At 39.6% G+C, this 24148-nt stretch overlaps 1 protein-coding gene across 1 annotated transcript in view; it reads left to right on the top strand.

Moving 5' to 3' along the window:
* Positions 1-24148, top strand: part of dlg4a (discs, large homolog 4a (Drosophila)) — a 40498-nt gene that overhangs the window by 15536 nt on the left and 814 nt on the right. The window contains 18 exon segments of the mRNA XM_028594867.1: positions 14257-14307; positions 14475-14599; positions 16805-16974; positions 17121-17257; positions 18142-18286; positions 18805-18940; positions 19109-19211; positions 19213-19266; positions 19380-19482; positions 20195-20309; positions 21781-21957; positions 22110-22152; positions 22244-22274; positions 22847-22894; positions 23007-23108; positions 23294-23466; positions 23712-23821; positions 23927-24018. Of these exon segments, the coding sequence (XP_028450668.1) occupies positions 14257-14307; positions 14475-14599; positions 16805-16974; positions 17121-17257; positions 18142-18286; positions 18805-18940; positions 19109-19211; positions 19213-19266; positions 19380-19482; positions 20195-20309; positions 21781-21957; positions 22110-22152; positions 22244-22274; positions 22847-22894; positions 23007-23108; positions 23294-23466; positions 23712-23821; positions 23927-24018 (1915 nt within the window).

Here is a 24148-nt window from a genome sequence, read left to right as displayed (position 1 = left end):
TAATAAATTAGGTTGAACTCATCTTGACTTACATCATGAACATGGGCACTAGTTTGTTTTGAGTTACTGTCAATCCCACATAAACTGTCCTGCTGCCATACTTACTCTGCCAAAAATGGTTATTAATCTACACTTAAAAAATTCTGAAAATAGTCACCAACAAATACACAATTTACTCTTTTTTGAGTAATATTTGCTAATAACTGCGACTTTTTTGAAAAAGGAAACATATTTGTGACCTGTTTCAAAAGAAAAGTAAAGATAGACTTGAGGCGGAGTGCGGAATTTGGAGAATGTTGGAAAGGATATGATTTAGATTGACCTTCATTATAGGTAATAAAAGTGTGGGCAGGCTGCACTTCCGCATCAAAATCTGTTAGTAGGAGAAAAAACACTTTAGTCAAGGACCATCAAAAGTAGAAGATTTTTCAATATGCACAGTATGCAAGTTCCCCCACAGGATGTTGATGTCACGTCTTTGCACAGCTAAATAATTTTACTGGCTGTCCAACACGTCTGTGTTGTCCTCAAGAGTCTTGACCATGACTATCTTGACTTCTAGTGCATTTCATTAAAATCAGGGGACAAAGTGCATTTTGCTGGATGGGTGCTTCAGTACAAGCCATCTGTGATGAAGGAAGGAGCAGAATCATCACTACAAGGCAGCCAAGCTGAAGAAGCTGCAATGTAACTTTTTGACTGCTCATCATCAGTCAGTGGTGTTTGTATAATGTGACTTTGTACCAATTATTAGCATTATATTATTAATGGATTTTTTTTCTAGCATGCTTCTCTTGGGCCTAGGAGCTTTTTTTCAAGTCTTGATGTTGTCTTAACCAACTATCAGCAATGGGTTATATTAAAAATAAATACAAAATATAATTACATATCATCATATTTAGAACTAAAACCAATGCATTGTGTGGGTTTCACGCATCATGTAAAATGCACTATAAGGTACTTGATGTAAGTTTCCTGACACCATGCGCTTGGAAATAAATAAATCCTTTCAACTAATTATTTTAATCAATAGAATTTGTTCCAATAATATTCACATTCTATTTGATTGACACACTAGTCAAGTATGAATGCACTTTGAAGGCTATAACACTTTGACATACTTTTATATATTTAATCTTCTATCAAACAACCCTGTTTTGATTCCAGCTCGATTCCCTTGTTTCATGTCATATTATCTGTCTGGCAAGCATACTATGTAACTAGCCTGAGTGCTAGAATCTAAAGCACTAGAGTCCTTCACAAATAGATTAATGTGACACAGAGAAACACCAAATGCAAACTGAGCTTGAACAGCTTTGACATGACAGATCTAAGATCTATGAGAATCTAGTATGTTTGGCTCCTTGCTACCTTGTTGTCTTTATACCACAAAAGTACTTCTGTCTGGAAGAATTTGGTTTAAAACTAGGCCATAAAAACGTCTTATTCATATTGTCCCTCCAGCTCGAGTTAATACTTTTGTGTATAAATACACTGGTTTTATAAGCCTAAAACATAAAGCCCTCTCTCCTAAGACACTTTGGAGATCTCCCCCATTTGCAAAAGTAAAATTCTGGTGCTCTGCTCAGTATGTCAGCAGATAATACTGAATCTAAAATTTAGATATGGGATACAAAACTGTCTTACCTGTATATGTGAAGTGGTGGGGGAAAGTAACTGAAATTAATATTTTAGCAATAATATTTTATTTTAAGACACCTACAATGCAGTAAAATATTGAGAATATTTTTTCCTATCACATGAAAGGCAGCATGATGATGTTCACAATGTTTTGGGAACCAGGATTGGCCCTATTTCTATTTCTGGAATACTGCCATTATTTATGAAGTCTTGTGTTTCTTTTCAGGGAGAAGTGTATGCACTGTGAAGAACAAGGTTAACTTAGTTAAAAGTGAATTGTTTGCATCATTTTGTGTCAGTGGTCTGCATCCTTGAGTGAAAGCATAAAAAATATATAAAAGTAACTCAATCCCAGGCTAATGTGTGGCTGTGGATAAACACTGTTGGAGCCATTTTGTTTTCAGCTTCATGCCAGTGATTATGAGCATATTATGAATTCTGCTGTATTCATGAGGGACCTGCAAGAATGAACATTTATACCTGATGAGTTATAATAAAATAAGTGTAACAGAATATTAAATCTGAGGATAACATGATGAAGACGAGGGTTGTTTTTTCCTATTTGTTGTTTATGGTGATGATTTTGATGATGAGAGTAAGGCTAATGATGTGATGAGGATGATGATGACGGAAGTGGCTGGTTTATCTCAGCACTTTGTGTTACCACTTGCACTAGTATTGCTTGCTGACAGTATCATGATGACCTCATTGGGGCTTGACATTTTGGTTTTGTGATCCTGTTCATTACTGTGTGATATGATGAGTATTTTCAGTGGATAACCTGGCCTGCATCACTCCCATGTTGTATTTTGATATCTCTTATTAGTAGTATGCTTTGCCTTCCTTTTTCCACACCACACAACCCCCCCTCCTGCACCCCTCTCCCTGCTTGTGTTTGGTTCCTCCTGGCAGCAGAAAGCTCAAGGAAGTTGGCACAAGGTTGCCTGTTTGAACCTGTTATTCACCTGCAAGGAAAGTCTTCATGGGGGCAGTGTGATTAAGTACATTTCAATCAGGAGAGACTTCATATAAGAGTGAAATAAGTTTAATGGAAATGGTACATAATAGGTTGATATGTTAGAGTCTTTGGCGATTAGACTCCATGGCAATGTTAATTGACTATAAAAAATATAGGAATAGCCCCCCGATGGAGTCTAGACACTGGTGGAGGTGATGAAGGGATAAAAGAAATGTGAAGCGTAGAAGTACGGTGGCCCTCAAGTGCCAACCGTATAGAAGTCTTCCTGAAAGAATTTACGCTGAGCTTCATTACTGCTATAGTTAAATACTCTCTGTTGCTGAAAACCTAAATTCTGCCAATGTGCCATTGAGCAAGGCACTAAAGTCCAAAATGTCTCCAGTGGAGCCATTAATAGAAAGCCATGTCGATATTAGGAAAGAGATGTGCACATATAGTTTTTGTAAGTATGGGGATCAGCATGAATTTACCTCCCAGGTAGTCCTACTTGGATCAGCAAATACAGCTGTCCCAACATTCATACTTTAATGACGTGCTTTGCTGCAATGTAAAAATTTTCCAGTGGGAAAATGACATGTGAAAATAATGGAGTTTGTAAAATTCATAGGGTGCATTGTTTACAGTACCAGCTTCAGCTGCGCAGGGTAAAATGATCTATTCTGTTTTAACAGGCGTAATGATCCACTTTTCTTTAATGGTTAACTGATTCTGAATAAGCTGTTTTTTATTAGTCCATCAATACGTTGTCAATGACTGGTGGGGAGAAAGAGGTGCTACATCATCAAGCATGTTATGTTGTGTATTTTCTGTTCTATTTTTGGTCTTTTTTAAAAAAAATGTGTGGTTTACTGGTTTATTAGTGCATAATATCATCAGATTAATAGATAAAGGCAAGTGCCTCATTTGCATAATTGTTGTGGAACCCTTTTAGTTGTCTGAATATATTTAAATCCTGTACAAAATCTATAAAAGAATGATATCTGTTGTAAACATGCATGTATACACAGTTTTTCTGTTTTCCCTGAGAGTGTCCCCTTTTATACAGATTTTATGCAAAACTGTACTATATGCTTTCTATATAGCACACTGCTGGAAATTCCCAGTGTTTTTGTATGTGACATACATATCATATTCAAAGCATCTAGTATAAGCTTAATAGAGATTTTATTAATAATACACTTCTGGTAATCAGTTTTTTTTACCTCTGCTGTGAACCCAGAAAAAAACACAAAACAAAACGGTACCCACTTTTTCCCCCCTGTACCCATCTGCATGCCCTGCACAATTACCCTCTCCCTTATGTTGTTTTGCAGCCTGTGTTGATGTCTACGGGACACACTCCAATGTACACCTCTGCTGTTTCCACACTGGTAAGAGCACTGCGACCCAAGCCGCTTAGTCATTCTGAAAGTTACCGGTATCATCATCAGTCATCATCATCAGTCTGATTTGTGTCCTCCTTTCCTGTCTTTGCTAGATTTGGTGACATTCAAACTTTGGCTGTCTGATTGCAGACAGACAGCTGCTCCATTCAACGCCATTTTATCGGTACTGCCAGAGTATGAGGTCATTTGTTTTCTGATGATATCAGTGTGTTCATACTCATTGTCATTCAAATCTCCTCTGTCTGACAGATTTGTTCGGCTTATACTCAATGACTATTTTTGGGCCTGTGAAATCAAATGACTGGGACTGAAAAGTTTTCAAATGTTGTGCTTCCATCAAATTATATTGTTTCCTGTGGTTTATTCACATTGCTACTACTATTGTGAACAATCAAAAAATGTGCATTGTGGATCCTGTTTCATTGTAAAGAAGTCATGGTTTTACCGGCATATTTCTCTAGAATCAGTTTCTCAGTTTGGATTTTGAAAACACACAAAACCTACGGTGGCCGACAGGGGCAAACACAAACACTGCAACTTAATAATAATAACATAACACACGCAAATTGACAAAACACAAGCAAATTAAGGAAACATCTTCATTAATTTGACACATGCGCAGCATTTAGCAAACGCACTGCAAATACACACAACACAACCAATTACACAAACACGCTGCAAATACAGAAACGATGCAAAAAGAAAAGCACACAATCCCCGAAAACAAATGCAACAAAAAAACCTGCATCCAGATTACACAACAGAAGTTCTCCAGGCCTCTAGGGGGAGCGCTAAGTGGAACAGCTTGATTTTCGACCCCAAAGAAGAGAGAGAGAGAGAGAGAGAGAGAGAGAGAGAGAGAGCCGGGGCACGTTCAATCTCAGAATAGTGTTCACCGCATGCAAAACGGTGTGCAACTGCTTTGAGATCATAGACTGTAACTATTAAGTCTATGTGGGATATATGTTTTCTCTCGATTGGTGGGTGTGTCTCTAGTTTATTGGCTCAGGTCACAGGTGATACTCAATCAGCAGAGTCTGTAAACTCGTGGAAATAAAAAGGCAGAGCGCTCTTTCCCCGTGGGGTCGAAAATCAAGCTGTTCCGCTTAGCGCTCCCCCTAGAGGCCTGGAGAACTTCTGTTGCGCAAACTGGATGCAGCGCTTTTTTTAGTGCATTTGTTTTCAGGGATTGTGTGCTTTTCTTTTTGCATCGTTTCTGTATTTGCGGCGCGTTTCTGTATTTGGTTGTGTTGTGTGTATTTGCAGCGCATTTGCTAAATGCTGCGCATGTGTTGTCAAATTAATGAAGAGGTTTTCTTAATTTGCTTGTGTTTTGTCTATTTGCATGTGTTTCATAAAGTTGCAGTTTGTTTGCCCCTGTCAGCCACCGTAAAAACCTATTCTGAAATATGTAACTCAATAGAAAAGTACCCATGATGCTATGAGAAATGAGTAGAGATGAAACTAATCCTAATGTGCATCACTGTGACAGCTTCAGTGGTATGTGGAAGATATCATATAGTATGAGGGTCAGATAGACAGATGCAGGGCAAACTGAAACCTGTAGGTGTCAGTGTTAGACTGTACAGATTGACTTTCATAACCTTGAAAAGATGGCTATGCTGCTTTCTCAATAAAACAGTTTTATGATCAGACAGGTTGCATTAGCCTCATGCACCATGAATTTCCTAAACGATTTTGTCTGTCATGCAAGACAGCAAAATATTATACAATGGCAGAGGAATTCATACTAAAGTGCCATTAGTTATTCCCTACTACCAAATTATCCTTTATAAATATAGCCTACGTGTAATGGAAAACCTAAACGCAAAAGCTAGTTAGAAGTGTACTTGATTAGAATTATTTTTTAAAGGGAATAGTCGAGATCCTGGGAAGGAGCGGACTATAAAATATGGCACAAGTAGTTTCTCTTGTAACAATACAGAATTTCTTCGTATCCCTTCCCTCACACATATTCAGACGTATTTCATTCTGCATATGCATTACATTTTTTACACTGGTTAGGTAGAGTATGTGTTCTGTCTCTGAGATGCATTGCAGTAATAGCTATGTGTGTGCTTGTATTTGCAGTCGGTGTAGTGCCTGTGTGCTTCTCATTGATGTGTAGGTGGTGTCGTCAGTCTGTCTCTTTATTTGCTTTAATGGTGTGGGGTTTGCCAGTACCACTCCAGGCCCCACTGATTTATGGGTAGGATTGTCTCTGGAAGCACTGCAATGGTTTGGCAAAGTAAAATGAGGTCTTTGGGTTATGTACATGATTTAGCGAAGAGGTGCTTTAGCTTCAAATTACATCTATTTCTTTTTTTTACTTAGGGCATAATGTAATTAGAATTTTTTTTTTTTTCACACTGCCCAGAACTTTTGATATCGATCTGTGCTCATATTAATGGATCTTCCTACCTCTTCTACTCTATATGACTCTATAAGTCTGCTGTTCTATGTCCCCCTTTTATTATGATGACATACATTTTTGTGAGGGGTGTTTTGTTTTTCTTGCTGCTGTGATTACATTGAAAGTTCATGTTCTATCAGCAAACACAAGATCTGAATAAATGCTTTTATATACCACATTGTACACATTATATATTGCTATACAAGGAGGGAAATCCATTATTTGCTCTCTTATCCTAAAACAATATTAAAGGGGACAGTTAACCCAAAAATCAAATATACACATTTCATCTCACCTGCAGTTCTATTTATCAATCTATATTGGTATGAGTTGCCCAGTGTTAGAGATATCGGTCATAGTGATGTCTGCCTTCTCTCCAATATAATGTAACTAGATGGCACTCGGCTTATGCTGCTCAAAGTGCCAAAAAACTACATTTGAAAAACTCAACAGCAATGTTTCTTTTCACAAATTATGACTCAGTTACTCAAGATAATCCACAGACTTGGATGTGAGCAGTTTCATGTAGAAACAATTTTCTTTCTACCTAAGTAAACCTAGCAACCATATCACCACACAGAGGGAAGCGTACTTGTGGATGTCTTTCTCGTAGTCCGACATTGCTAGCTTGTGGAGATTAGTTTATAGCTAACTGATACTGCTAGCTAACACCACAGCTCAGCTGAGTAGGACACCATTATGTTTCCATCTCGAGCTGTCACAAGCAAGAGCCTCTCGTACGCTTCCCTCTGCCCCTCATGATTTCTGTAAAGAAACATTGCTGTTGAGTTTTTCAAATGTATTTTTTCAGCGCTGTGAGCACCACAAGCCGAGTGCCATCGATTTCCATTATATTCGAGAGAAGGCAGACCTTTCTACAACCAATATCTCCAACACTGGGCAACTCACACATCAAAACCATCTAGACTGATAAATAGTACTACAGGTAAGTGGAAAAATATGTATTTTTGATGTGAACTGTTCCTTTAAGAAAAGGGTTGTTTCAAAAAATGAAGGCTACGCTAATGAGCATCAAGTCTTAAACCTTTAGTGTTGCAGCAAGGGTATTTCCCTGCCTTGCCAGTGAATCCCACAGATATTTAGTTATTGGCTGAATTCAGCATTCTAGAGGCCGTCAAACGTCCCATAGAGACATAAAAGCAGGCTCCCCTGAGTGTGTGTGTGTGTGTGTGTGTGTGTGTGTGTGTGTGTGTGTGTGTGTGTGTGTGTGTGTGTGTGTGTATATGTGTGACTCTGAAGAAGCAGGAAAAAATACTACAAGTAGCCTACCCCAAAAACCAATCGGTGCCTTTAAACTTCCATTCATTCTGTATATTTTGGATGAGGTTCACTCACACGTCAACTGCCCTGGAGGCAGCGCTGTAGCTGCTCTTCGTCTCTTTTTAGAACTACTTTTGGCTTTATTCACTGACAGAGATCCGTCTCAAAAATAGTCTTAGGGAAACAGCTTTTCTTGAGCTGAAAACATTACACAACACATTTGCCATTTACCTTCACCTGATGAGCCGGGAGTAAGAACCAGCACGCATTAATTGCTTATTGAAGACCCCCATCGCCATGTTTATATATGTTCTTCTAATGAAAAAGGATGCATATCACTTTCTCTCCTCTATAACCACAGAGCTGTTTCTATACACAATACCTTTCACACAAACCCTCTTCAGACAAAACAGTCAACCCCTCCCAGATGAGTTTGACACTTTAGCAAAAAAAGGCAACAATTGTATTGTAAGGATTCAATTACTGTTTTATGTAGTGTTTCCCCAAGAGCTCTCCATTATACCCTCCCCTTTCTGCTCTGCACTCTTGTCTCGTTGGTATCTGGTTTCTATCTTCATTTTCTTCATCCTCCTTACTTTCCTTTAATAAATGTTTAAATATCCCCCTGCAGCTTTGGTGTAATTACAGTGCAGCAGCAGTTCAGGTCCTTTGGGAAGGAGAGTGGAGAGAGACAGAGGGAAGAAAAATATGCATTCACAAAGAGAAGGAGAGAGCTGCTCATGCTGAATGGCGGAGTAAGACAGATAGAGTGGGCCTTGCAATTGGAAGGGTGAGAAAATTAGATAGGTAGACTGAGGTATTTTTTTAACAAAATGAGAACGTCAGTTGACAGCTTGTCCTTCAGCATGTCCTTACATAAGTCTGTTCAGTGTGCATGTCTTTGTGTGTGTGTTTGCGTGTGTGCGTGTAGGTGCGCATATATATATTACAAGCCTGTCGATCCATCTGTCTTTCGAAAAAAGAGAGCTCAAGCGAGCTGTGACAAAAATATGTGGATTTAAATGGGAATTTTATTCTTCTTTTTGTAAGTAAGTGTGTGCTTTTGTAAGGCTACATCCAGCATTTAATAATTAATTTGAGAATGAAAATATGGCAAGCATGCAAGTAATTTCCTTTTCAAAACATCCTGTCCTATTTGTTACTCTCTTTTAAGTGTTTTGCTGTCCATGGTGCTGAATTCATTTGCAGCAAAAAAAGGCTTTAAGGCTTGAGGGTCTTAGATTGACTTTGCCTCAAAATGTTGGATTTTGATGAGATGAGGAACATGTTTCTGTTCAAATCAAAGCAAAATTGCAGTAATATGCATTCATCAAACAAATTGCTGGAAAAACATTTGCAAAAATTTCCGATCCTTACTAAAACTGAAAACACAAAAAAAAACATACCAGGAAAACAACAGGGGACGAACAAAAATGATCTGATGTCAAGCTATGTTTTTCCATCCTCACTGCCATCACTGCAGTTTAGGTTTCACTATTCAGACTGACTGACTGTAGAACTGAGGCTTACAGGTCTCCAGCCCCCTCTCAGTTTCAAGTGCTCCCGAGTCAGGCCAGTTTGAGCTGCTTGTCCTTCTAAGTTCAGACAAAGTATATTTTCTGCCCCTCTCACATCACCAGCTTCAACATTATACAGAGAGACAGCTAAGTAATTGCCATCAAACTTTCCTGCTCGCTCCTCTTTCCCTCAGCAGTGGAGATGGGAGGGGTACAGTACAGTAGCAGCAGAAAATATGAACTGCATTCTCGCTGAGCACAGACCAGTAGCAGGGAGGCACCGCTATCGCAGTCCACTGCCACGGATGACGAAGACTGGAAGGATCTATTTGTAAATGCTCATTTTTACTCTGGATGGGTGATTTTTGAAGACAGGACAGTTTTGTCTTAGAAAATAACAGTCTTATCAGCGATGAGTAATTTTTATAACTCAAGCCTTGGGTTGGAGGATGTTATTGGGCTTCCTCAAATGAAGTCTTCAGCACAGCGATTCAGCAAGAGGAAGACACTAATTGGCCTGTGCTTTTTCTGTGATTTTGGATTTAAAATAGCATAAAGGTGTATCTTTCATCCACATCTTTGGTATTATGTTTTATTTAGATTGAGTGGAAAGCAAAGATGAAACTGCACATGTTAAGGTAAAAGATATTTTTTTAATTGAGGCAATCTGGAAGCTCTGGTTTCTGCTCAACTGTTATGGCAGGGCCTAAACCTAATGGCACGCTTTGCAATAATGCTTTTGTGGTATTGTTAAAAGCAGACACTTCTAGAGAGCACTCAAACTCTCCTAGCCACACACTTGGTGGGTGTGGATGTCATTTTGGGAGGTGAGCAGGGTTTGCTCCCAGTATCAGCCACAATTTACATTTCGGCACTGAAGCAGAATGTTCATGTCCGTGTGGTACGCCAAAAAGATGGGCTGCCGGTTCCTCAACAATGTACGGAAAGCCAAGAAACAGCGACATCATAAGATGGTAGGCATGTTTTTAACATGTTTACTCTTTTTTACTATGCCTCTACCACGATATATTTGGGACATCTGAATGAAAATGCCATTTTGCTTAGTGGCTCAGTAAGAGGTGGTGCTTGAATAGTATGTTTGATTATGTTATTAGTATGGTAACAAAGCTTTGTTTTGTTTATCTGCACAGATAGAAAACTCAAGACTATGGCTGCACTTAAGGCCCATGATAGATATTTTAATCACATTGAGCCTGAGATTATCAAATCTGATAATACTAATCAAATCCCACTCAGGCTGTGAGTGTGTGTGTGTGTGTGTGTGTGTGTGTGTGTGTGTGTGTGTGTGTGTGTGTGTGTGTGTGTGTGTGTGTGTCTGAGTCCTTCTCTAATGGTGTGAAAGTGCAGTTTCTTTTGTTCAATATTTTAATGTCACCACCAACTTCACAACCCCATAACCAACACACATAGAACTATGCTGCCACCTTTTCCTGCACTTCACAGATATGCGTGGGACTTAATAAGAAGCCAGTAAGTGAGCAATGGGAATAATGTGATGTCCAAATTAACCTCTGTCACACACTGCACTAAAACCCACACCAACGTTTCACACAAGTTCTGTCCTCTCATCTCCATTTCTTTAACAGTCTTGCACAAACCTGAGGTAAGGGTCAGTCTGGAGTATTTGGCACTGTTATCCATCTGTACCTCTCTTTCTCTTAAACAGAAGAGCTGCAACTTAGATACACACTACAATCCTGCATTAAAGCTACCCATAATGCTTGCCTGCTTTATTGTTGCTTTCAAAAAAGTCATTGTCTTTATCAAACACATGCCTTGACATTGCGTATTTCAACGGAGGTCATTACCTTGCGTATTGATCAGATGGCTTTTATGTGTTAAAGGCTTTGCTGCTGCTGCAAGGTGTGCAGGACATGCAGTGTTAAAGCCACTCTAATGCAACCTCTGGTTTGTATCCAGTGCCAGCTCACATATGACATCATCCCCTTTGATGATATCGAAGTATTCTTCGCACACTTAATCTCAGCGGGGAAAGGCAAATACAGCAGCTGGTGTTTTAAATATCCTTAGGCTTAACTAAACAGGTGAATGTCATTATTATACCTCATTCTACTATAAATGTCCATCGGTATAAAAGCTACTAGACACTAGGGTCGCGAGCCCTTAGACAAACGTATAGAGCAGTATAGATTGATCAGATCACCTGAAAGTCTTGTGATTCACATAATCAGGAGGGAGTGTACAGTATATAGCTACATCTTTAACAGAGGCTAAAGCTTTTGGTTTCCAGTGCAAAATTGCCAGTACAAAGTCTATTTATTCAACCCTAATGGGGAAAATATTGATTTAAACACACTGCTTCACTCTTTTGCTGCTCTCTTTCTTGCCTCAGCACAGCACATGTAGAAAATTGATAGACATTCTTTTATTTAGGAAATTATTAAATCACACGCCACACTGTAAAATCTGGGAATCAGTGTAACAAGAAAAATCTAAATAAATCAGTTATATTTGTCTTTGAACATGCATATTCCAGCACTTTGCTTGCTGCATATAAATCCATCAAGAGGCAAAGGTCTGAGTTTGGATGGATGGTGGTGCTGCCTGTACAGACATGGAAGAGGACGGGTTAGCTGAATAGGTGGTGCTAAAATATAGGTGGGAAGAGCAGCCAAACACTGTAAATCCTAACAACCGCGACGTGGGACGACTTGACAGAGCAGAGAGAGGGAGAGAGGGCTCTCTCTAAAATCCCCGCAGGGAAACTGCCTGCACTGGGCTTAGATTTCTGCTGGCTATACTCATTATTTCTGTCTCTAGATAAGGATGAATTTGACGTAATGTTCAGCAACACGGCACGTTGGACACAGCTACATGGTGAAGCTCTGCACAGGCGCTGTTATAATCGAACAGTGTGCAGTTAAAGCCGAGCTCTGGCGTTTTGTGGACGGCTAAGGGAGAGTTTTATGTCTTTACCTCATGTGGATGAGAATTCTCTCTTTTTAATGGCAGCAATATTTAATTGAATTGAATTTTATTTATAGTGTCAAATCATAACAGGAGTTATCTCAGGACACTTTACAGATAGAGTAGGTCTAGACCACACTCTATAATTTACAAAGGCCCAACAACCCCAGTACGTTATCAGATGTTAGAGCAGGACAATAATATGGTGGTGTTTATGTTATTTAGCATACCCTCATTGATATAAAATAATTGGACCAATAGTATAATGCAATACAATTCAACAAAATTGTTTTCTTAAAAGCAGTGAAACTGCGTTTAGTGTGGTTGTGAAGCTGTGTGTGTGTGTGTGTGTGTGTGTGTGTGTGTGTGTGTGTGTGCGTGTGTGTGTGTGTGCGTGCGTGTGTGTGTGTGTGTGTGTGTGTCAGAGCTGTCAGAGCTGTGAAGGTCAGCAGGCTGATTTTATGCTGCTGTTAGCTGTTCTGTAAGCACTTCAGATGCGCAGCGTCTCTCCCATGCTAATCAGCGTGGTACAGAACAATGACAGAAATAAACACAGGAGTGTTCTCCAACAGTGTACTGTAGATAATGGTGTATCTACATCTTCCAACATCAGATACCTTAATGATGAGAGTGAATCATTGAAAGAAGCATGAAAGAATGAGAACATGTTATGAAGAGATTAAAGGAGAGGGAAAAGAATAGTGTGTTAAGGTTATCTGTCACACTTTAGATGAGCTGACAGAGAACAGTCCGAGCAGGTAAACCCAAACCACATCAATGCAAAAAAATCCTGCCCTCTCATTGACTTTATGTCTTTAGAGGTTTGTTTTGAAACGACTGGTAGGTGGGAGGCAGATGTCCATAACCACAGTAATTAACTAGATAGCAATTTACAGTATCAGTAACACAAGCTATAATTCAACCAAGACAATCCAAGAGTTTGGAAAAACCATGGGGTCGAGCATGAATTATTCTGTGTCCATCATGGCTGGATAGTGACAAATGGCAGTGCTCTGTAGCCCTTTTAGAATGACAACCATAGCAGAATAAGAATGGTGTTATTATCACAGCTAAGAGCTAAAATGGCCATCAGTCTTGGCTGTGATTGTATGTTTGAGGGATATTTACTGAGTGCTCATCCAGGAGCTGCCTCATCTTTGAGTTTTTAGCCATTCTTTCTTATTAATGTGTCTTCTCTCTCTGCCTCCAGGGAAATACTCCTCCAGTCGTGGTTAACACTGACACACTCGATGGCTCCCCATATGTAAGGATTATGCTTAATCTTCCCTTTATTGTATTGTTATGTTAGGCTCAACTTAACTGCCTTCATATTCAGTCCATATTATCTGTAATTCCATTCCTTTCCCAGCATCCAGGTAGGTCTTTGTGCATTTTAATCTGAATGATAAAAGTACAAACTCATTTTACCCCTTTTTAATTAAATTTAGGTTTCTCTGTTTGATATACATTAGACATTAGACAATTTGATTTTTGAAGTTTTTTAATGATGTCTTTTCTAAAACGAAAGCAGTGTCATGAGTTGTAAGGGATTACAGAATGAGGCTTCACAGAGAAAAGCCTCCCACCACAGACCAGTATTTCTGCACCACTACAGTACTAAGAAAAGTTGTTTTCTAGGTCAGACACCAAAACAGTGAAGTCTGAAGTTCTTTAAATTCCCTCTTCCTGTGGGACTCGTTTAATTGCAGAGGTAATGCTGATATGTGGCTGAGTGTTTCAGCCAGAAGGCAAAATTAGACTAAAAGAATAGTGTTGCTATTTTCAACCAGGTACCAAACTGGTCCAAACATACAGTATGTCAAAAAGGAGCAGAATAATTGGAGATGCTTTAATTATATTTTGGTGCTGATGATGCTGTGTTGAGTAACTGATGGGAAATCCCCCAAGCAGGACTTCCGAGTCAGTTTAAGAATAGCAACATATATTGATCAAGCCCAGAAGGCAAATTCTGAATCAACATAATAAATCATTTGTACAAATAGTTAAACTTGTATAATTGTTTAAATAATTGTAAAATTCCTTAAAATCTAACTTTCTGTAAATCACACTATAAACATTCCTTTCTGACAGGTGAATGGGACAGAAGGGGAAATCGAATATGAGGAGATCACACTGGAGAGAGTGAGTCTGAGAAAATGATCTTTTAAACTAAAGTTTTAGACACATGTATGAAAAAGTAGATGAAAAAAAGCCTAATTTCAACTATGACTGTCTTCAATCTCTAAAGCCACAGTCAAATGCCCCTGATGTGAATAATAATGTGTTTTTGTTTGTATTTGCTACTGCAGGGTAACTCAGGCCTGGGCTTCAGCATAGCAGGTGGAACAGACAACCCTCACGTGGGCGACGACCCCAGCATCTTCATCACCAAAATCATACCTGGAGGAGCCGCGGCTCAGGATGGGCGGCTGAGGTAAAAGCACACACATCAAAGCTACAATAAACACAAAGGCAGCATTCATGTATTCATGTTCCCACACTCCACAAATATAAAATCCAACAACCAAAAAAGCCCATGGGCCCATTAGGTCGACTCAGGTTTCAGATGAAAGAAATGCTGCTCTACTGCCCCCATTTACCCTGCCTTTTCCCTCCATCTTCCTGCACATTTTCTTTTGAATTTACTGATTCAGACAGCCAGTCACTTTTCTTCCGAGCAAACACGCTTAGAGACATAGAAACCACCAAAGTAGAACCTCACCTCTTCGTTTTAAGCATCAAAGTTACATCAGAGAAGGCCTGCCTGTTTAATTCACGATCTGAATGCGTCGACCCAACTAAATATACTCTACTAATTTTTTTTTTTGGAAGGTTCAAAACAGTCTTGTACAAATATACAACATGCATAGATGTTAAAAGAGATCCTATTTTAATCACAATATATGGAATGGTAAAGAGATAGCAATAAACATAAATAAATAAGCCCTGTGTGAGGCATCCTTCTCGCCCATCTCTTTACAGTTGACTAATAAACGTCCATTTGGAAGGACTTCAGAGTGTAAAGCAGGCCTGGAAAGATATTGCCTGAATGCAATGTTTTTTTTTTTCTTGGCCTTTACAGTCTGCTGTGAGCAACGTATCTCAAATATCTTAAGGAAAATACTTTATGCCTTTCTACTCCTAGTATCTAAAAAAATGGGATACCTTGAAAACCTTACAAAACCTGCAATTTGTGGGTGTGAACTTCATGTTGCGTCAGATGGTTTGAAGTGGCTGACTCAGTGGCTCCTATTATTTGTAATGTTTAGGGAAATGGCAGACCCAAAAATGCAGAGACAACAGGACAGTGGTGAGCTTGACATTATTCATTTTGAAGATCAGTATAAAACATTTGGTGAGGTTTATGAAAGTGTGGTTTAATGGTGCTGATTTGTAACATTTAGTATGTACATTAATTGTTCTTTATGGCTTAATAAAAGGTTGTATGTCAAGCCCTATGAGCACAGAGCTACAAAGAACATTATAAGATACTCTATGGTGGAGTTGCACTAGAATTACCAGCATTAAAAATGTGTTACTGCACAATAACAATTTGCTCTTCTCTACATAAATAAAAATAAATAAAAAACAAAATATTGCCTCACAAACAACATGCAGCTCAGACTTTGTCAGTGTAAAATTCTTTGTATGAAGATGTCAGCAGCCATTGGTTCCCTTTGGAGTTGGCTTAGTGATGTATGTCACTTCAATCAGAAGAGACTTCATTGAAAGTGAGGCTTAAGAGGAATTTAATTAATTTATTTGACATAGTGTGCAGAACAGGAAAAGTTGAAGAAATATGTGAGAAGCCTTTGGCAATTAGACCCCACAGTGGTGTCATCATCATTTTAAGGTGGTAGTCATGCCATGAGCTGTACAGGAATATCCCTCTGATGGAGTCTAGACACTGGTGGTGGTGGTTTTGGTGAAGGGGTGAATGGATAGCTGGGAGAAAGATGATTGGCATGTGGAGCAGGACTTCTGATGAGCTCAGTGGATGTGAGCGTGTGTAAATAAATACCGAAAGCATGAAGGTAGTCTTCCTCATTGAACTTCCGCTAAGCTTCATTTGTTAAACCTCTTGCAGCCCTCAAGAATTATTTCAGCCTTACAAAATGTTACACCCTAAAATGTTCATGGCTGTAAAAATCAATTTTAAACACATGAATGGAAGAGTTATAAGTAGAGTTTTTAGGCCCTTAGAGGAAGAATGTGTGCCTTTGAAAATAACCATTTTATCAAAATCTTCCTGCTTGAAAATCAGCTTGTCTCCTTCACACAGGCTGTCACTTGCATTTCACATATCAACTCCTATCATCATATAATTTTCAGGAACGGTTAACGCAAAGCGAACTATACTAAAGCAAAACCCTGTGCTAGATCAACAGCAGAAGGGTTTCCACACACGTTAATATCGGATACTGAGAGTTGGGGGGGGGGAGGCCAGATGTCTGTGGTGAAACTGGATCCCCAACACAGCTTTAGTTGGAGACTGACTGCTCCTGACCTCTTCTGGTGAAGGATTACACCCAATTTCTTCACCAAAACAAATTCTGTATTTTCCTTCTCCTTTCCACCGTCTTCCTCTCTCTCCCTCTCTCTCTCTCTCTCTCTCTCTCTTACGCTCTCTATTTCTAAGTGTGAACGACTGCATCCTTTTTGTGAATGATGTTGATGTGAGGGAGGTGACACACAGCCAAGCTGTGGAGGCCCTTAAGGAGGCAGGTGCTATCGTCCGCCTCTATGTTCTCCGCAGAAAACCAGCAGCGGAGAAAGTCACCGAAATCAAACTCATCAAAGGGCCTAAAGGTATGTGGAAGTGTAGAGTGGTGTACAGCATCAATGCTTCTGTGTGGGTTTAAGGAGCCTTTATACCAGCTAAACTGTGCCCTCTGGATTTAGCAAATCTGCTCCTTTGCTCAGTCTCTGCCTCTGTCATCACTCCCTTTTCTCAGGATTAGGTTTCAGCATTGCTGGAGGGGTGGGAAACCAGCACATACCAGGAGATAACAGTATCTATGTCACCAAGATCATTGAAGGCGGAGCGGCTCATAAAGATTGCCGTCTGCAGATCGGGGACAAGATCTTAGCGGTTGGTCATTTAAATGGAATAACTGCTAGCATGGAGAGATATACTGTATATACATGTCACTGATAGCCTCAGACTCTCACCTTTTAAGCACACAGACACACATTCACACACATGCGCACTCACACATTTGTATACAAGCAGCATTGATGTATTAAGAGCCAAGATAAATTACAGCTTTGATTTTCTGAAATTACTTTCATTAATATGTTAATAGGCTAGCTGTGTAGGATGGGATACATTTTTACCTGGAGTGTTGCCACAATGAGTTTCAAGCAGTATTGCTGCCATCTGCTGGAGAACAGAGAGACTCTAGTGTAGCAACTGATGGCAAGCTCACCACCAGCAACTTCAAAATGGTGCTTGGTTTCTACTAAATGGTGTCTGAGCAAATCTTTTACCTCGAAATGGGATAGGCAACATGCTTTTGCTCATTATGATCTGTTCAAAAAATGCATTTCCATGAATGGCATTGTTAAGTCATATGTTAAAATGCTATTTTTTGTAACCTTAACACAAACAGCTAAGGGTGTACATTTGCATATTACCTTTAAGGGCTCCAAATCTAGAGGGGATCCCTAGCTTTATTTCTGGCTTAGCTCATCTTTACCCATCTAATCTGATTGATGGTTAACACATTTTTATATGATTTCTAGAGTAAGGAATTTCTGATACATGTAGTAGTTAATTTTACCTTGTGTATGATTTAAATTGAGGTATGTGCTGTAACAAATCAGTTTAATTCTATTGTTCTAGCATTAAAAATTACAAAAGAAATTTTACTATCACCACTAAAATTATTGAAGTTAAAAAGAGAGATGAAATTTAGATAAACCTTTTGCTGCTAAATGTCCATCTAAATTTGATCTCTTGTCATAAACAATCAGGTGAACAACGTGTGTCTTGAGGATGTGATGCATGAGGATGCGGTGGGGGCTCTGAAGAACACAGCCGAGGTGGTGTACCTCAGGGTGGCCAAGCCCAACAACCTGTACCTGACCAACTCCTACAACCCTCCCGACCTCACCAGCAGTAAGCCCCTCTCTGTGTGAAAATCCACACTTCACTGTTGTGAAGTATGGCTAGCGAAAAGAATGTTGTCACCAAATGTCCTGCCTTCGAGTTAATGCATTTCCAAGAATTTGCACCCACAAAAATGAGAGATTTTTTTTCAGCGTTGAAACAGCAGTCAAAAATAGAGTTGAGATGACTGTGGGAGTTCTGTGAAAATTCAAAGCTGAGGTGTACAGGTGCAGGGTTGACTTGACTTGAAGAAAGTATGTCCTTGTAAAGAAAGAATATGGGCATGGTAATACTCTTTTTGCAATAGGTTTTCATGAGATGATTACAGAGAATTCATACTAAAGAAAAAATCACATTCCACAAGTAAATTTCAGTCTTTTCCCTAGCTTTATCTTAGTTTGATGCTCACATTGATTTAATATTCATTTGGCTTAGGTGCTGCCCAAAACGGCTTGGGTGCTGCACCTAAAAATTATATGGAAAAGCCATATATTATACCTCTTTTGGTTTTGTGTGTATTTTTCCAGCATATTCCCATATGGACACTGAACTCAGCCACCCCAACTATCTTGGGTCAGATTACCCACAAGCCCTCACTCCCACCTCACCTAGTCGGTTTTCTCCCGTTCTGCATGGCATGATGGGAGATGATGACATCCCCAGGTGAGCAATGCTCCTTCAGCTAAACATGTAACTGTATACTGATTTATTAGTAATAGTAGGATTGGCAGTATTAGTGTTAGTAGTACTGTTTATATTGAGCTTGCATTGTGCAAAGTCTTATTGATAACATGACTCTCTACTGTCCTCTCTCCTCCATCTCTATTCCAGGGAGCCTCGCAGAGTTTTGATCCACCGAGGCTCCACTGGTCTGGGATTCAACATTGTTGGAGGAGAGGACGGAGAGGGAATCTTTATCTCTTTCATCCTGGCAGGGGGGGCCAGCTGACCTCAGCGGAGAGCTGCACAAGGGCGATCAGATCCTCAGTGTAAAGACACCTTTATCTTCTTTATGTTGTCACATAAACATTAATGCATTTTACAGTTGCACTAAGTGATTTTTCAGCTGTGGATGTAAACAGTCATACTGTGTGTACGTCAGGTGAACGGCGTGGACCTGCGTATGGCCACACACGAACAGGCAGCTGCAGCACTGAAGAACGCTGGCCAGACAGTGACCATCATCGCTCAGTACAGACCCGATGGTAAAGCAACAGACATCTTATTTCTAATATTATACAATTTCAATGTCAAATAGTCATGTAAGGTGTCTTACAAAAACTTCTTAAATTAAAATGATTAATACTCATTTGGTATTAGATCAGTACTCTAAGTTGAGGTATCAGAATTGGTCTTGGGAAAGAAAACATTGAATTGGTGCATCCCTAGTCTCGCATTGCCAGACCTTCCTCCACAGCGCTGCAAAGGAGGGTCTGGCTAGTCCACACAACATTCAAGGATTGGAGAAAAACATGCTCTGGTTTATTGCCATTTCTTCAAACTAATCACAATCGTCATGGGCGGCACTAAGCGCCGTACGGAGCCACGATGCCGCTGCAAAATAGCCTCAGGAAGGAACTTGTTTTGGTGAAATATGTGTACGTTCATAGGTTGTTTTAGTCGCGCAACAGAAAACTCAGATTGGACAGATAGTCTAGCTAGCTGTCTTGATTTACCCTGCAGAAATCTGAGGAGCATTTAACCATAGTCCTCATAAATCGAACCAGAGTTTAAAATTCCAACACAAAGAAAGCGAAAGTTAACAGATACATCCGGCCAAAAAGAAGGACATCAGGCGGCAACGGAGCAATAAAAAATGGATATAGACTAGTGTATCCCTATCACTTACAAGCAAACAGTTGATGTGTATGAGTGTAGGCCAAGGGGTCTTTATGTGTTTGTACTTCTTTGTTTCAGAGTACAGCCGTTTTGAGGCTAAGATCCATGACTTGAGGGAACAGCTGATGAACAGCAGTATGGGATCTGGGACCACGACGCTAAGGAGCAACCCAAAAAGAGGCTTCTACATCAGGTCTTACACAGACCCACGCAAATGTCTCTAAATTTGCATATCAGTAGCCAACATTATACTATGCATGTTTAGCCAAAACTAATGTCAGTGATATGCTTTGAAGTAACCAGCAATCTGGCATTAGTTAGCTTACAATCAACACAGCTGTTTTAGGACCAGAGGACTTTATATGTGACATGACTGGATTGCTCAGTCTACACTTACAAACAAGTATTTTCTTGAGCAAAGCCAGTCATCCACTAAAGGGCTGTTTTGGTGCCAACTGTTGTTATTAAATTTATGAAGTAACTACTTTCTAGAGCTGTTGAATTTTGAAAGAGAGAATATGAGTCATTGTATTGTCACTTGAGGGACTTTGATTATTAGAAAGAAATGATTAACTGTAGACAGGCCTGGATTAACAAAATGTCCACACAAAAGGTGTACATTAAAGGGTACAAACTGCAAAGGAATAAATAACGTACATTTACATAATATGGAAAGCATATCACAGCCAAGGTTACCAAGTCTAACAAAGACAATAAATAAATAAAAATGTCATTGCATTACTGTTTACTACAATACACTAAAAAGTTCATGTTTACTGTAGCCTACATAATAATTTATAGTAATACATAATAATTTATAGTAATCTGCAACCCATTTAGATTTTCTGTGTAGGCTTACAGTAAATAAAATGCTGTAGTTTACGACTTTAGGCTACCCCATCGACTTGCTGTACTAGTTAAAAACTCCTGTGCTGTGCTTTAGTTTACAAACAAAGACAAGACATCATTATGTGCCAAATTATACTTTATATAAGCCAATGTGATGATGAAATGCTAAATTGCTGCAGAGGAAGCTACAGTGATCATCCCATGTGTGTGTGCAAAGTTGTGTAAATACAGTGAGATACAAACTCCATGAGAAGCTCAGCACTGTTTCAGCACCCTGAGCAGCACTGCCGCCACTCCACATTCCCTGCTAAGCAAAAACGTGCTTATCAGATGAAGGCTGGACATTTAAACAACTAGCTAGAGGGCAAGGGGACTACTCAGCAACAGTTCAGCAGAATTCACGGCAGTGTCAGGGGTGTGTAAAGTTACAAGAATACGATTTATGCCACTTTTAAAACAAGAAAATCCAAGATAGCGCAGAATTTCTTCCTTGCTCAACGACTGCAGTCGTGCACCGAAGCAGCGCTAAGTGCTGCCACTGCTGGCCGGGAATAATATGGCAATAATTCTAACACAAACATTAGTAGTTATAACTGTTCCGTGATCCGTTCGATGGACATCCATAATGTTCCATTTGGGGACTTAACAAAATAACATCTTGTATTTGGATATTTCTCTCTACAACCAAATGTAATTATGAAGCTACTTGAAAAATGTAAGAAGACATGTTCATAATATTGGTGTTCAAGTGGTTAAATAGAATTTAAAAGAGTTTTTTTTATTAAGTTAGTGATTTGAATTCTTCCATCACTCAGGGCTCTTTTTGACTATGACAAGACTGCGGACTGTGGCTTCCTCAGTCAGGCACTGGGCTTCAGGTTTGGGGATGTGCTGCATGTGTTGGACTGTGGAGATGAGGAATGGTGGCAGGCCCGTAAGGTCAGCCCCCAGAACGAGGCTGAAGAGGTCGGCTTCATCCCTAGCAAGAACAGGTCAGACTTTTCACTGTGAGTGAGTGGGGGAGGTCCGACTTATCTTTCAATGTGCTTCAACAAAATTACTAAACATTCTGGTTCAACTTTTCTAACATAATTCTTCTGTCTCCAAAATTAAATGTTTTTGTTCTCCCTCCTTGTTTCTACAGGGTGGAAAGAAAAGAGTGGTCTCGTGTTAACACCAAAGAGAGGGTAAGTTCATTCACCAGCTGTTTGAATGAGTTGTACCTGACTCTCAAACTGCCTCCCACTGTGTAAATCTCTGCTCTGGTTTCTGTTGCAGGACCATGGTCGAGACAGCTTGGGCACTCAAGGTAATTAGTATGAAGCATAAATATACTGTGCATTGACACTGCAAGCATGTTAGCTGACTACAGTTAACACTGTAGCAATGGGCAGCAACACAGTAACACAATTTGCTGACATACACAAACAATATCTCCCTGTTTTATTTACATACCTATTATATACTTAAATGTAAATAGTGATCTGTCACACTATAATATCCATAACAAGATTTATAGCTCAATTGAAGGTGCAAGTAGCATTGACTGCAGCTACAGAGCAGTCCCTTCCCTACCTTTGCCCTACTCTTTGGCACTGCTGTAATCTCCAAATGCCTCACCACCAACATGTGGACATTACACACACTGCCAAATATTAACACAAGCAGTCTTTACTCACATTTTCTTCCGGACTGTAGTCCAATGCACACCTCATCTCCAAAAGTCACGTGTTTATGGTTCTTGTCAATAACGACATCTGATGTATTAGCTGCAACATTTGAGAATACATCATATTCACTACGCGCAGATGCAGAATCATGAACCAGAATGTCATTTTTAATGGTAAAAAGAAATGTGTCTGAATGCTTTTCTGTCACCAGGGAGAGATAAAACCTCACAAAGTTATGAGACTGTCACCCAAGTGGAAGGTAAGGTCATATAGAAGTCCATTATTTAAGGCTTTTATATTACATTTCATTTTTGTTTCTTTTTCCCTTTTCTGAATGCTCCTACTCACTTTCTTCTCTCTTTCTCTTCAAGTTCATTATGCGAGGCCCATCATTATTCTGGGTCCTGTGAAAGACAGGATAAATGATGACCTGTTGTCTGAGTTCCCTGATAAGTTTGGATCTTGTGTCCCACGTAAGTAATTATGCTGTCAGTCATGGAGACTGATCTGTTCACTGGTTTTTTTATTTGCATGTCACTGCTGCCACCTGCAGCCATTTTAGGGTGATGTCTGCATAATACATCCCTCAAGTAATTGCTTTAATTTTGAGATTCAAAGCATATTTACAGCTTTTATTGTATTGTTCTTCCCCTAACAGACACCACACGACCCAAGAGGGAGTATGAAGTGGATGGGCGGGACTATCATTTTGTGTCGTCACGGGAACAGATGGAGAAGGACATCCAGAGCCATCGGTTCATCGAGGCGGGCCAGTACAACAGTCACCTGTATGGAACCAGTGTCCAGAGTGTCCGTGAGGTGGCTGAGCAGGTACGCAGCAACACGTTGTACCAGGAAATAAGAATGAATGGCAATAAAAATTATGAATTTATCAGTGATGTATATGTTTTATAAAAGCAATACTTCCTCCGAGAAAAGTTTAAGTGATGAGCCACAACCTTTCATGACTTGTTGCCCAATTAACTGGCAAATTAAAAGTTGTTGCTAAAATAACTGTATTTATGAATCCTTATTATTACATTTCTTACATTTCTGCACATGTGCACAAGCAGCAGGGGAAACACTGCATCCTGGATGTCTCTGCCAATGCTGTGCGCAGACTACAAGCAGCTCAGCTTCATCCCATCGCCATCTTTGTCCGGCCCAAGTCACTGGAGAATGTCCTGTATGTACTTTCAAAACATTTTGAAAATGTATGCTTAACAAGCATTAAATATGCTATGCATGAAAATATGTGTTATAATGAAGATCTTGTGTGTGATGTTTACAGAGAGATCAACACTCGCCTGACAGAGGAGCAGGCCAGGAAAGGAATGGACCGAGCCCTCAAACTAGAACAAGACTTCCTAGAGTGTTTCTCGGGTAAGATCGGAGAGTTTATGACATGAACACACAGAAATGATGTGTACACACAGAGCATGGAATTTCTAGCAAATATCACATACTTTCTACCTACAAGTGGATTCTGGTTTGGATTATGGCAGCACCAGAT

The sequence above is a fragment of the Perca flavescens genome, chromosome 13 (genome assembly GCF_004354835.1).
Source record: "Perca flavescens isolate YP-PL-M2 chromosome 13, PFLA_1.0, whole genome shotgun sequence".
NCBI lineage: Eukaryota > Metazoa > Chordata > Actinopteri > Perciformes > Percidae > Perca > Perca flavescens.
The sequence above is the reverse complement of the archived record's forward strand: the minus strand, read 5'-3'. Positions and strand labels throughout refer to the sequence as shown.